The 12,392-nt window shown below is 46.1% G+C and overlaps 1 protein-coding gene across 3 annotated transcripts in view; it reads left to right on the top strand.

Annotated features, from left to right (window-relative positions):
- The window catches only part of PPFIBP2 (PPFIA binding protein 2), a 132,268-nt gene that overhangs the window by 36,553 nt on the left and 83,323 nt on the right, over positions 1–12,392 (top strand). For all 3 annotated transcript variants that reach the window (XM_079787551.1, XM_079787547.1, XM_079787548.1), the window contains exon 3: positions 5,578–5,792. In XM_079787551.1, the coding sequence (XP_079643677.1) occupies positions 5,578–5,792 (215 nt within the window). The remainder of the gene's footprint in view (positions 1–5,577; positions 5,793–12,392) is intronic.

Raw genomic sequence — 12,392 nt, 5'->3', positions numbered from 1 at the left:
TTAAATGAGTACCCAAGGGCTGTATTCTCTCACTTTATGAAAACAGAATCATCACTTATTTCAATGGAAGAAAATGTTATGGACTTCCTGCACACCCCAAATAGCAACCATTTATGCACAAACAACACGGATTCCTCCTAAAACAGACACAATGCCTTCAATCATGATTATTCATAATCATAACTCTACATAAGGAAATTCCCTTTATAAATTACTCTATGGTCTGATAGGTGACTGTTCGCTTCCCAAACCTCTTTCCAAAAAGAGTAACATTTAGGGTGTGTTTATGTGATTAAGCATTCACTGCAAATGAAAGTGTCCTGCTCCTCCAATCAGTGAAGACGATGCAGGAGATCATCGCTCCCATGAACAACAGGGCCAGGAATATTCTGAGGACGTCCAAGTATTCCCATCCTGAGCCATCGTGTGGCAACCCTCATCTCGAGGCACTTGGGGGGCTCTGGGGCTATATGAAAATGAAATGCCGTGTAAGCACGAATAGGACCATTAAATGAAACTTTCTGTACAGTCGAATACTTAAAGCCTAAATCCCTATATCCTAGGTATGACTACTTGATTGGAACCCTGGAATTTTATGCCAGAAAACTGGGGAAAGGTGACTGTTAAAGACTCCAGGGCCCCTGTAAAAATAATGCGTTTCTAGTACAAAAGACTATTGTTGTAGCTTCTAGTACCTGTTAGCTTTCCATCTGATCTTCCTCCAATTGGTCCCTTTGATGCACCTGCAAATAATACTATAATTGAATTACAGTGTTGACACTTAAAATTGAACTCTGCATGGCTTAATTACATCCCTCTGGGTGGCCCAGAGCAACTGCCACATATGCTAATGTTGCGGAGGGCTTAGTTTGTGGCTTACAGGTTCAGTGGCTGCTCAGTGAGGCCACTTCTGTAATAGGACCAGAGGACCCTGCGGTGAGGACACAGAGGGCCACTTATTCCTCTCACCGTGGCAAGAGGTTACTCATGCGCTTATTTGCAAGCTGTACCCAGGAATGAGGAATAGTTAAAAGGAGCCTGTTTTATGACCGGTAATAAAAGAGCTTGCTCTGTCTGGGCCTTTCTGCCAGTTCTGGTTAGTATCGGGGTTGGGTTTTTGTTTGTTGTGATTTTTTTTTTAAGATTTAAAGATTGAGGGTAGAAAAAGTTCCGATCAAGACTGAGATTATTTACCTTGGCCCATAATGATTTTACTGTGGTGTTGAAGGTCACACGACAAGTCCATGCTCAGCACAGGTAATTGGTCTTGTCTACGCCCTCTCAGAAGTAGGTCGGCACACAGCAGTCATCAGTAACGGAGTCACCTGATTCCCGTTCAGGGTTCAGGTGGAGAGTGTTCTGCTGTGACTTTGAACTGAAGAGTGGAAGTTTGGGGTTATCTAGCGGGCTCAGATGTCAGAGACTCCGCTTTGTGTGAAGAGGTGGCAATGACCCACAGTGGCAAGCACTGTTCAACACCATCATTCTCTTTTTTCTCATTGATTTACTGAAGGTATTGCCCTTTTGAATCCTGGCATTATACAGACGTCCCCCAACCAGTCTCTTCCTTTGCTCAAGCCCTAAGCTGTCTCCTGTCCCCCTCAAGTGGCCCATTCAAGCCCAGGTATTAGGACATCAGGGAATTGGCGGTGGCCTACAGGGTGAACACCGCTCACATGCTCTTACCCTGAAGTTCTGAGCTCTGACGGTTTGGTTGTTGTAAAAAATGGTGTGGGTGTGTGTGCGCGTGCAGTGAATCTTTGGAGGGTTTTCTCTGTACAACTCGTCTGCCACTGCCTGCCCTGTTGCTGCTATAATGCTGTCACCTTCCTTGGCTTATGGCCCCCTTCCTCCATCTTCAAATCCTCACCTTTCACTTCTGACTCAATGTTCTGCCTCCATGTCCTGATTTAAGAGCTTATGTGACTATTAATCCAGGATAATCTCCCAATCTCATGACTCTTAATCACATCTGTAAAAGCCCTTTGGCATGTGAGGTAATACATTTATAGGTTCCAGGGATTAGGTTATGGACATTTCTTTTTTTGGGGGGGTCATTATTTTGGCTAGCACAATGATCAATAAACAATATCCCTTTATTCCCCTCCTTAGTTTTAAACCAATGTAGGAATAGACAAAGAGAAAGGGAGACCAAAATATCAGCTTTATTATTAGTTTTATTTATTAGGAAGGTTAGCTTGACCTCAAGACACCATTAGGACTTCAAATACCTCCCATCCTACCCACACAAACACCCCCCCTACACACACACAAATTATACTTAATTCCAAACTCCAGACTTCCACCTTGCTGGGGCAGAACTGGTCTCAGGAAGCCTTCGTGAAGAGAATGCTCGCACCCAGGGTCAGGTGGCTTCGAAGAGAATTCCTTCCTTCAGCTCTCTCATCAGAGGAGCCATTCCTCCTGTGAGTAAAATTGGGTGAGGGGACACAGGGGAGACGCCCCACATGTGGCCTTAGTGGAAACCACCCTCCCTTCCCAGGGACATGTGGAAAGAGTAATAGGTCCCCCTCACCAGTTCCTGATGGTTGTCTATGGTTAGCTTTGAAAAACTGCTTTCTATGTGCTTGAACGTCACATGCCATCTCTAGTTGTTTAGACGTAGTTTGCTATTTGTCCTTTGTTGTTTATATATATATCACTCCTTTATTTTTTATTTTCTTTTTGGTTTTGCTGGATCTGTCGTTTCCCAAGGGGGATGGTCACAATGTGTTATCCCTTTTACCTACCGTGGGACTGGGTTTGGAAATGTGTGTTTAGGGTCTGTTTACCCCAGTTCATCACGGGAAGGTCTGTGACTTCCCTTTGCAGTGCTGAGGGCCGCTCAGGTGCCCAGCTCCAGGGCACGGTTCACAAGCTGACCCACAAGCTGCATGGGCAGGTGCTCCTGACTGTGTGAGCTGGGAGCATTCAAGACAGTTAAAATTATTCACTTCCTGAAGAACTCACTTGTAAAAGCATGTGGCTTGACATTTCCTCTGTGGAAAAATTTTAAAATTATGACTCCAGCCCTAGCATGTTTGGCTTTGGATAGAGCACCGGCCTGTGGACTGGATAGAGCGTCAGCTCTCCGACTGAAGGGTCCCAGGTTAGATTCCGGTCAAGGGCCTGTACCTCGGTTGTGGGCTCGATCCCCAGCCCTGGTCAGGGTGCCTGAGGTACCCAGTCCATGTGTATCTCTGTCTGTCCCCTTCCCTTTCACTCTCTCTAAAAATCAATGGGAAAATATGCTCAGGTGAGGATTAATCAAAAAATAAATTTAAAAAAAATTATGGCTCCTTTTTTATAGGACTATTTAGATGATTTTTAAATTTATTTTTATCATTTTACCCAGTGATTGTGTGTGTGTGTGTGTGTGTGTGTGTGTGTAGCTGTTTTTAATAGTTTAATCAACATACCTACTCCATTGTATGGAATAATTTAGTTCTATCTTTTGAACCACTTTATAGTGCAATCATTCAGTGTCATAATTAAAGAATTGGGTTTCTTTTATTCCATTTTTCAAATTTTTGAGTTTAAATGAGTGAGGTCAATGCACTTATAATTATTATAATTACTGGTATAAAGGTATGTGTGTGTTTACTTTTGTTTTCTGTTGTCCAAGACCACAGAGTGATCGAAAGTTAATGAAAGTCTCAGTCTTCCCAACTACTTTTGACCTGACTCATCCTACATTTATAAAGATGTGTGTGTGTGTGTGTGTGTGTGTGTGTGTGTACTGGAGTGTGTCCAGTACAGCCTACATTTATAAAGGTGTGTGTGTGTGTGTGTGTGTGTGTGTGTGTGTGTGTGTGTGTGCTGGAGTGTGTCCAGGACAGAGAGGGGTTGGTTACTCAGCAGTTGTGTGGAGATTGGGGGTCTTGCTCTGCTTCTGTCTGTTTTCTGGCCTGAACTTAGGCTGGGGCCTCCTCATCAACTCTAAGTTGGATCTGTAGGAGCAGGAGAGTGCTGAGTGCACACGGGAGTTTGGGGGGTCAGGCAGTTCCCTGGCTCCCCAGAGCCATGGACTTGTGGGTTGTGACCCATGGTTCTCTCTATCCTGCACTTTCAGAAAGCAAACCGGTAATCAAATGGTAATTGTTTCCTTCTGTGTGGATTTCTCATTCCAGAGACTGCCCTGGTAAGTAGGAAGCTGGCTCTTAGAAGAGTAAAGGGCCCTGGAATTGGATGTCAGGTCTGCAGTGTAGTCATGGATGTGGTGGCCCTACATCCCACATTTTCCAGCCGGGGCCTGATTTCAAATAATTTATCCTGTTGGCCTTGTAAACAGCCCTAGAAACTCCACGAGATGGAGCACCTGCAAGGGGTTCAAGTAGGAGGCCGGGGCCTGATTGCAAATCCACGGCTACACTGCAGGCCTGACATCCATCTAAACTAATGACCCACAGATTGAGAACCGCTCGCAGGGTCGCCTAAGACCATCGGAAAACACAGATATTTACATTACGATTCATTAACAGTAGCAAAATTACAGTTATGAAGTAGCAACGAAAATAATTTTATGGTTGGGGGTCACCACAACATGGGGAACTGTATTAAAGGGTTGCGGCATTAGAAAGGTTGAAAACCACTGATCTAAACCATATTTCCTAAAATGTTTCTTAAAGCAGCACAGAAATCCTTTAGTAGACTGTGTCGCCCCAGTTTTGGTTTGAAAAATACATCAATGTACTTAAGCAAAAAAGACTTTAAAAAAAGAAAGTTAAATGATGGAGTTTAGAAAGGCAAAAACAGTCCTATTCGGGACACATCACATTAGAAAGAGCTGAGTCAATAGCCCAGATCTCTAAGGAAGTCGAAGCACTTGTCCCTCTAGCTATTCGTCCAAGCACATGTGCAGACAATGCAGTCCGATTCCCCTTCCACATCCACTGGGCAGGAGCTCCGTGCTAGGAACTCAGCCAATAGGACAGGGTCTCTGCCCTCAGAGACTTCAGGACCACGAGGGGGAGATGAGATGTGGGTACACAGAGTAAAGTAATACAGGTTAAAAGTGCAAGGGCGCCAGCAGAGAGAGAGTTTTTCCAATTGGGTACATCCAGGAAGAAGCTCAATACACTAAACCCTCGCCAGCCCTAATGCGGCGTCCCTCCCGCTGCATCTGTTGATGACAGCAGGTCACTGGCCAGTCAGGCACCACCCTAGGACGAAGGGACCAGAATGCACATGCCAGGGTAGGAGGAACTTTTGGTGGTCATATGTGCAGGCTACCATGTTAATTTAAAGAAAAACAAGAGTATTAATCTAAAAGCTGAAGAATTGCATCTCATTGTTTTGGCAAGCATGTTTTGGGTCAGTGGTGAGGGCTGGCTGTGTTTTCCCATTGACTAATGGTGTGAGAGTCCATATGTTACCCCCCCTGGGCACAGCCATCGCCTCTGACAGGCCTCTTCCTGTCACACCCAGCCCAGCCCAGCCCAGGGCTGAGGATGGGTTCTGCTGAATTTACTTTTGTGAGTGACTCTGCTGAGGCAGAAGTAGTCTTCTGGGCTCTTATCCGTTCCCAGCCCATGGTGCCCACCCTTCTTACCAGGGTTCCCGCCTCTCTTGTTTTAGGCACGAAAACGGGTGCAGATATTGGTGACGGTACCTGTGAGCCTGGACTGGCCTCCCCGGCCTCCTACTTGAACCCCTTGCCAGTGCTCCATCTCGTGGAGGACCTGAGGCTGGCCCTGCAGATGCTGGAGCGTCCTCAGGAGAGAGCGGCGCTCCTGAGCCAGATCCCGGGCCCCACAGCTGCCTACATAAAGGAGTGGTTCGAGGAGAGCTTGGTGAGTAGGCCCCGGGCCTGTTTGGGGAACCACTGGGGGACATCATCACAGAGTCCAAGGAATGCCACCACCGCCTGGGGATGTTACTTCATCTGTCCACCTTCCAGTCTTTTCTTGCTTCCAGTCCAGCTTCAGTCAACCCCCACAGCGTGGTCCTGCCCAGGAGGAGGGTAGAGCCTAGCCAAATGGCTCAAGCACCACAGTCAGCCTGCCTGTGCACTCCAGCCCCTCTCCTGAGAAAGGGAAGCCAGGCCAGAGAACAGCAAACGTGGAAGGTTTCTCCCCAGGATTACATGGGCCACTTACTGAATAGGGGGTCAGCATTAAGACACTAGTAACATCTGGGAATGGGTCAGGCGAGGAGCGAGCCCACTGAGGGATGGACCTGGAATGCAGTTATTCCAGGGCTGGAGGAACGAACCTGGGGAGCCGAGGAAGCACGTGATTACCTAAGCTGAATTGGAGGATGAAAGCCGGGGTGCAGTCTTCTTCTAAAGCCATAGTTCTGCAAACCTGAGTCAAAATTGGAAAGTATGCATAGAGTGAGGAAGGCAGGAACAGGAACACTGAATTAGGAGGGGGGACTTGACGTTGGAAATCACAGACCCAGGAAGTTGAGATGCCCTTGTTCAGAGGCCATACCATTTGTTACAGGTTACATCCCAGGTGTCCTAGCCTGCTTTCTGTTCAAGAGGCCTCTGTCAGTAGTCTCATCCCCATGCCTTCCTCCGAATACTGAACAATTATATTCAGTATATGGGTTATTCAATATTTCCATTATGTAGGCTGTCTGCCTGGTGTTCTGGATATTTCTATGCCAGTGTGATAGGGAGAATGATGGCCTCCCAAAGATGTCTACATTCTCATTGCCAGAACCTGTGAATATGGTATGTTACATGGCAAAGTAGAAAGTAGCAGGTGTAATTGAGGTTGCTAATCAGCTGAGTTTTAAATAGGGCAGATAGCCTGGATTATCCAAGTGGGCCCAACATTAATCCCAGAGCATAAGTGGAAGGAGGAGGCAGAGTCAGTGTTAGAGTGATGTGATTCGAGGACTCAACACATCTGCTGTTAGTTTTAAAGACAGAAAGCGGGCGAAGAGCCAAGGAATATAGGCAGCTGCTAGGAGCTGGGAAAGTAGACTGTCCCCTAAAGCCTCCAGAGGGAACACTGCCCTGCCAACACCTTGATTTTGGCCCAGTGAGACCCATTTCAGACTTCTGGCTCTCAGAACTGTAATCAATACATGTGTGTTGCTATAAGCCACTTGGTTTGTGGTAATTTATTAATACAGCAATAGGAAACTAATACACCCAGACACTGCTTGGAGAGGAAGGTGGAGACGGTTGCTGGTTGGGTTTCACGTGGGCCTGTTATAGGTTAGGTTTGAAAACCTGCTCCTCATCTCCTCCCCAAAGGAAGACAGTCCTCGGTGGTCCTCTCAGGCTTGTGATGGTAACAGATAGAAGCCCCGTTGCTCATTTACTCATTTAACTGTGGTTGGGAGTTGCAGGGTGCATGGCTTCAGTAGTTAGTTCTCTCTCTCCTCTCCCACAGCTTCCCTAGAGTTCCATGAGGGACCCTCTGCTGTCACTGTACCCCACAAAGCTGATCAGCTCCATGATGCTGATCCTGGCTTCTCTCCAGTCATCGTGGGCCATCTTTTGCCCTCCTGTCTGGACAGCTGCAGCTCCTGTGCCCACTTTACCCCAGGCACAGACACCGACCCTCTCTCTGTTCCTGCTCCTACTGCTGACCCAGGGTGCAGTGGTTAAAGATAATTTTATGACAGGTCCATAGTCCTCAGTCTGATATCCTTGGATCCAGGTGTGTTTATTAAACTTTAGGAAGGTGAGATAGTGCATGTATATCATATAATATATACCATCTCTAGCAGGTACAGGACGGAAACACATAAACATTTCTACAGAAAAACTTGTGAGCATCCACATGAAGTGGGAGAAAGAAAGACCACACATATTCTCCTGCCAGTTCAGGTCAGGTTTTGCTGTCAAATAAGTTTGGCACCAACATAAAAAAAAAAAAAAAAAAGACTTGTTTAAGCGCTTTTTTTGGGTTTCAGAAATATGGGCAAGGGATGGTGAACTTACATGAAGAATATTCCAATGCAGAAAATAAAACTTAAAACCAAGGGTTGGATAGTGGATGTCCCCATTCCCATTCCCATTCCCATTTCCATCAGCCATAATCCCACTCCGGGAGTCACTTGTTAACTCTCTCTGCCCTTGGGCTGGCCTGTCACTGTGTGCCTGGGTCCCTGTGTAACTCACAGCCTTCCCCATGGCTCCCTGAATGTTGCATTACACTGCAGAGCAGTTTTGCGCCTGTTTATTTTAAATGCCCCGTCTCAGCGCTCTCAGGACCTTACCACACTTAACCAAGAGATTCATTGCAGTGTCTTCCCAACAGTCTTTACTGCGCAGTAACTAGGTACTTCCACCTGGTATGATGTGCCTGAATTTGTGACCATTTCTCTAATATTGACATTTTAAAATTATTTTCAATATTTCACTAATATAGGGCATTGCTGCAGAGAATGTATTTGTCCAGAAATATTTGTCTTTATCTCTAGATATTTCCTAAACACAGAGTTCTAAAAGTGGTATTACAGAGTTAAGTAGGGTTAACAGACAATACACAGGATGCTCAGTTAAATATGAATTTTAGACCAGCAATGAATCATCTGTATGTCCCATGCAGTTTGCTAAATCTGGCCACTGTAACCCAAAGGTATTAATATCTTGATACATTTTTCCAAACCACTTTCTAGAAAGATTGTACTCATTTATATATTCATTAGTGGGGCTTTTGTGCATCCTGGTCAATAATAATACCTAAAATTAAAAAACACACACACAGCTTTACTAATTTCATAGGGAAAATGCTTTCCTTTTATCATGGTGGCATTGCTTTGTTTAGTAGGAAAGTTAAGCATTTTTTTCATTAGTTTCGTATTTGTTGTTCTGAATGGTCTCCAAACTGTTGATCTCATACCCCATCTGAAAAAAGTTTCATTCTCCGTATATACATATTCACCTAAGCAGTCATGTCCTTATGTATGTAAATTATAAAACAGTCCCCAAAGCAGAGATTTTTAAAGGACAGGCTAAAAAATAGTCCCAATGTTTTCTTTGGACACACCCTAGAGATCACTTTGGGTCCCTGAGCGTGTGTGCCCTGCCCTGGTCTTCTCATATTCTGTGCTTTTATTTTCTATTAGAATGTTGGTGCTTTCCTTATGTATTTAAATAAGCCCTGTGATTGGCCCTTTGCTTTATTGGCAGCATTTATTTTCCTCATGTTGCTTTTAAATGTCCTTCATGGGGCTTTTTGAGACGTGGAATTTAAAAGGATTGTAGTAGTAAACTCAGTCTTTCCTGTTTGGGTTCGTGGTTTCCTTTTTATCTTTAGAAAGGCCTTTCTCACACTCGGATCAAGTAATACCTTTATCTTCCTCCAGGAGGTTTATGGTTTGATAATTAGCCTATGGTTCACTCTAATTCATCTGCAGTGCTTTTTAGTGTGCTGTGTGATCTTACGTTTGTAATTTATCCAAAAAGCTTAAAAAAATTTTTTTTTAATTCAAAGGCAGTTGATAGAGTTATTGGTTTTTGCAGGATTCATTGCAAAAACAGCTTGTGTTCAGATTTGTAGATCTCTTTCGGGGTTATTTATAATAGTTGGGGAAATGCCTTCCTTTGGAGCGATTTTTCTAAAAATTGTTGCATTCATAAATCTTTTAGAGTCATTATGGCCATCAACAACCTGTGAATGGTGTGCTTTCCGGGGGTCAGAAGTTCATATAAACATTCCATAATACCAGAGCTGGATGTTAATGTTTTGATTTTGCACAGAGACAGCCTGTCTATATTTAAGGTCTTGCAGACCTAGAGTCATTTTTACAATCCGGGTGCACTCACATTCCATAGTCATTTTTATCTGTAAGGAAATAACATCTAAATCCGTGAATCACTGGTACTTTTTTTCTTTTCTTTTTTTTTTTTTTTATTGTTGATAGTATTACAGACCCACTGGTACTTTTCAGATTGGCACTTTTAGGTAGAAGCCTTTGCTACTCAGACGTGGTCTGTGGACCAGCAGCGTTGGCATCCCCTGGTAGCCGGTAAGAAAAACAGGGCAGAATATGGAACCCCTACCCTAGACCCACTGAACCGTCACCAGGTGATTCTTACGGACATTAAAGTTTGAGAAGCACTACCTCAAACCAGAGCCTCGCTTGAATTATTTAAAAAAATAAATCGCACGTGGCTTAGAACTGGAATTGGAAGTAGTAAGGCAGCCTGAGGGACAGGCAAGCAGGCAGCCTTGTCCCTTCTCATTCACGATATCTGTGCATCCCTTGAATGTTTGCACTATTCTCGTTAGACAGCCTCAGTGACTGCTCTGTCCTACATTGGCCTGGCGTGGTCCCACTCTGCCTTGTGACATCTCTGTCATTGGGATTCTTTCTCCAATAGAGTGGCATAAACAATAAGGAGGTTTATATGTCACTAAGAAGATGTCCAGAGGATGGGGGGAGGGTGGTCGCAGGGTTAAATCGGTGGCTCTGGGATGACCTCAAGGGCTCTGGCTCGTTCCCATCTTTCTGCCTCACCATCCTCAGGGTGTTGGTTTCCCTCAGACGTATCCCCTAACAGTTGCCAGATGGCTCCTGCAGTGCCAGGCACCACAGCCTCACACAGACACAGCCTTGTTCAGAGGTAGGACATGTCTTTTTAAATTTTTCTTTAATTAGGAAGGGAAGTCCTTCTCTGAAACCCTCCCACAGACTTCTCTGTGGTCCAGTGGTCAGCATTTGTTCACATGTGCATACCCTAGCTGCAAGGAAAGCTGGGAAACAAGTATTGGTACTTTCATCCACCAGAGTGGGGGGGTGGCCTGTGTCAGGAAGGAACCATGATGAAGTGGGGGAATGAATGGTCCTTAGGAAGACAGCTCAGAGCAACTGCCACACGTCCTTAAAGTTTGATTTTTTTTTTTTTTGGTTGACTGACAAATTCTTTTTATGTTTTCTCCCTGTGAGTGTGTGTGAACTCAAATTCCTGAAGGAGAGAATCAGATTGGCTTAACTCATAATTTTTGAGCTAAGTCCTCTAGGCCTACAAAGAAATGTTAAGTGCAAAAAAACAACATACAAACAAAAACTGAAACCAAAGGCTTTTTGAATTAGCTCCCTTTGGGTCAGGTTTCCATCCAAGAGCCAATCATCTGTGTCCAGAGGAGAAAGATTAAATGGTAGGAAATGTGGTTTTCTCTTGTTGCTATACATCAGGGATTGTGGATCTTATCAGGCACAGGTATTGGCATATGTAGTACCCAAGGAAAACGGGGGCTGCTGAAGAGGCAGTGGTTGGTGGTTAGAATGAAATAAATAGCAGATAGACTAGTCCTGGACCACCATCTGTATGGGGCGGGGGGGGGGGGGATCCTCCTCTACTGGGTGTTGGGTTGGCAGGGCTGGACACAGAGTGGTTGGCAACTGCAAGTACTCTCTGGGGAGATAATTATAAACAGGTTGGACTCATCCTAAAGACCAAGTAGAGCAGACCTGCCCAGGACTCAGTGTTCCTGGGCTCTGAGTGAGTCTCCAGGGCTCTGGGGCCTGAAACAGGGCCCTCCCTTCCTCGGCAGCCAGCAGAAGGAGGAAAGGCAGGCTTCTGGCCTGGAAGGTGTGTGTGGGGCTCTCTGAGCTGGGAACATCCTCTGGGGCTTCCGTGAGGAAAGCAACACAGGGCCTGGATTCCCTTGTTCCAGGAGCAGTATCTCTTTCTGAATTCTGGGTCTGTCCTGGAAAGCTGGTGGAGCACCAGGAAGCTCCGTGTTAGGCTGTTGTGTAGGGAAAGTTTCCTGCAGCCCGAGAGAGCTGGGCCTGGCCTGCAGAGAAGCATCTGGAAGCCACTCTGTGCTGTGGTACAGCACCACAGTGACCCTCGGGGTCACAGAGGGTCACAGAAGAGGAAGCTGAGGCCCAGGCCGGAAGGCTGAGGCTTCTCCGCTGTGATGGGAACAGAGCTGAGTTCCAGAAAGGGGCAGCCTCCTTCCCCACCCTGCCGCCACCTCCTAGGCCTGCGGTGAGGTGTGCGATGATGCCCCGAGGGGGAATATGGCCGTTTCTGGTCAGGAGCCCCTGAGCCCCACCAGGTGGTCCTGAAGTTGAGAAAGGAGAGCGGTGCTTGTCAGTGACGCTGACGTGTGCCATAGGCCAGAAGGGGCTGGTGCCACTATGACCACTTCCGGGAATGTGGCTGTCTGGAAGGAGTGTCACTGTTCTTCCACATCTACTTGGCATGGCTGGGTGGAGGCTGGGTAGGTGGATCCAGGGCCAGCATGGGTGGTAGAGCTGATGCAGGGGCTATAGTCAACCAGCTTCCAGTGGGCCCTGCAGGCCTGGGGACACCTCTCTGGTGAGGGGGGGTGGACCCAGCCCGTGCACAGTGGTGACTAGTGATATAGGTCCTGGGAGATGCCCAAGAGATACCAGAGCCAGTGAAGTCTCCAGATGGAGCCACTCTGTGTACTTCTCTAACAGCTGGAACATACACTTCCCATCTCCTGCAG

Source organism: Cnephaeus nilssonii (assembly GCF_951640355.1).
Source record: "Cnephaeus nilssonii genome assembly, chromosome: 13".
Lineage (NCBI taxonomy): Eukaryota > Metazoa > Chordata > Mammalia > Chiroptera > Vespertilionidae > Cnephaeus > Cnephaeus nilssonii.
This window is presented reverse-complemented; position numbering and strand designations above follow the sequence as displayed.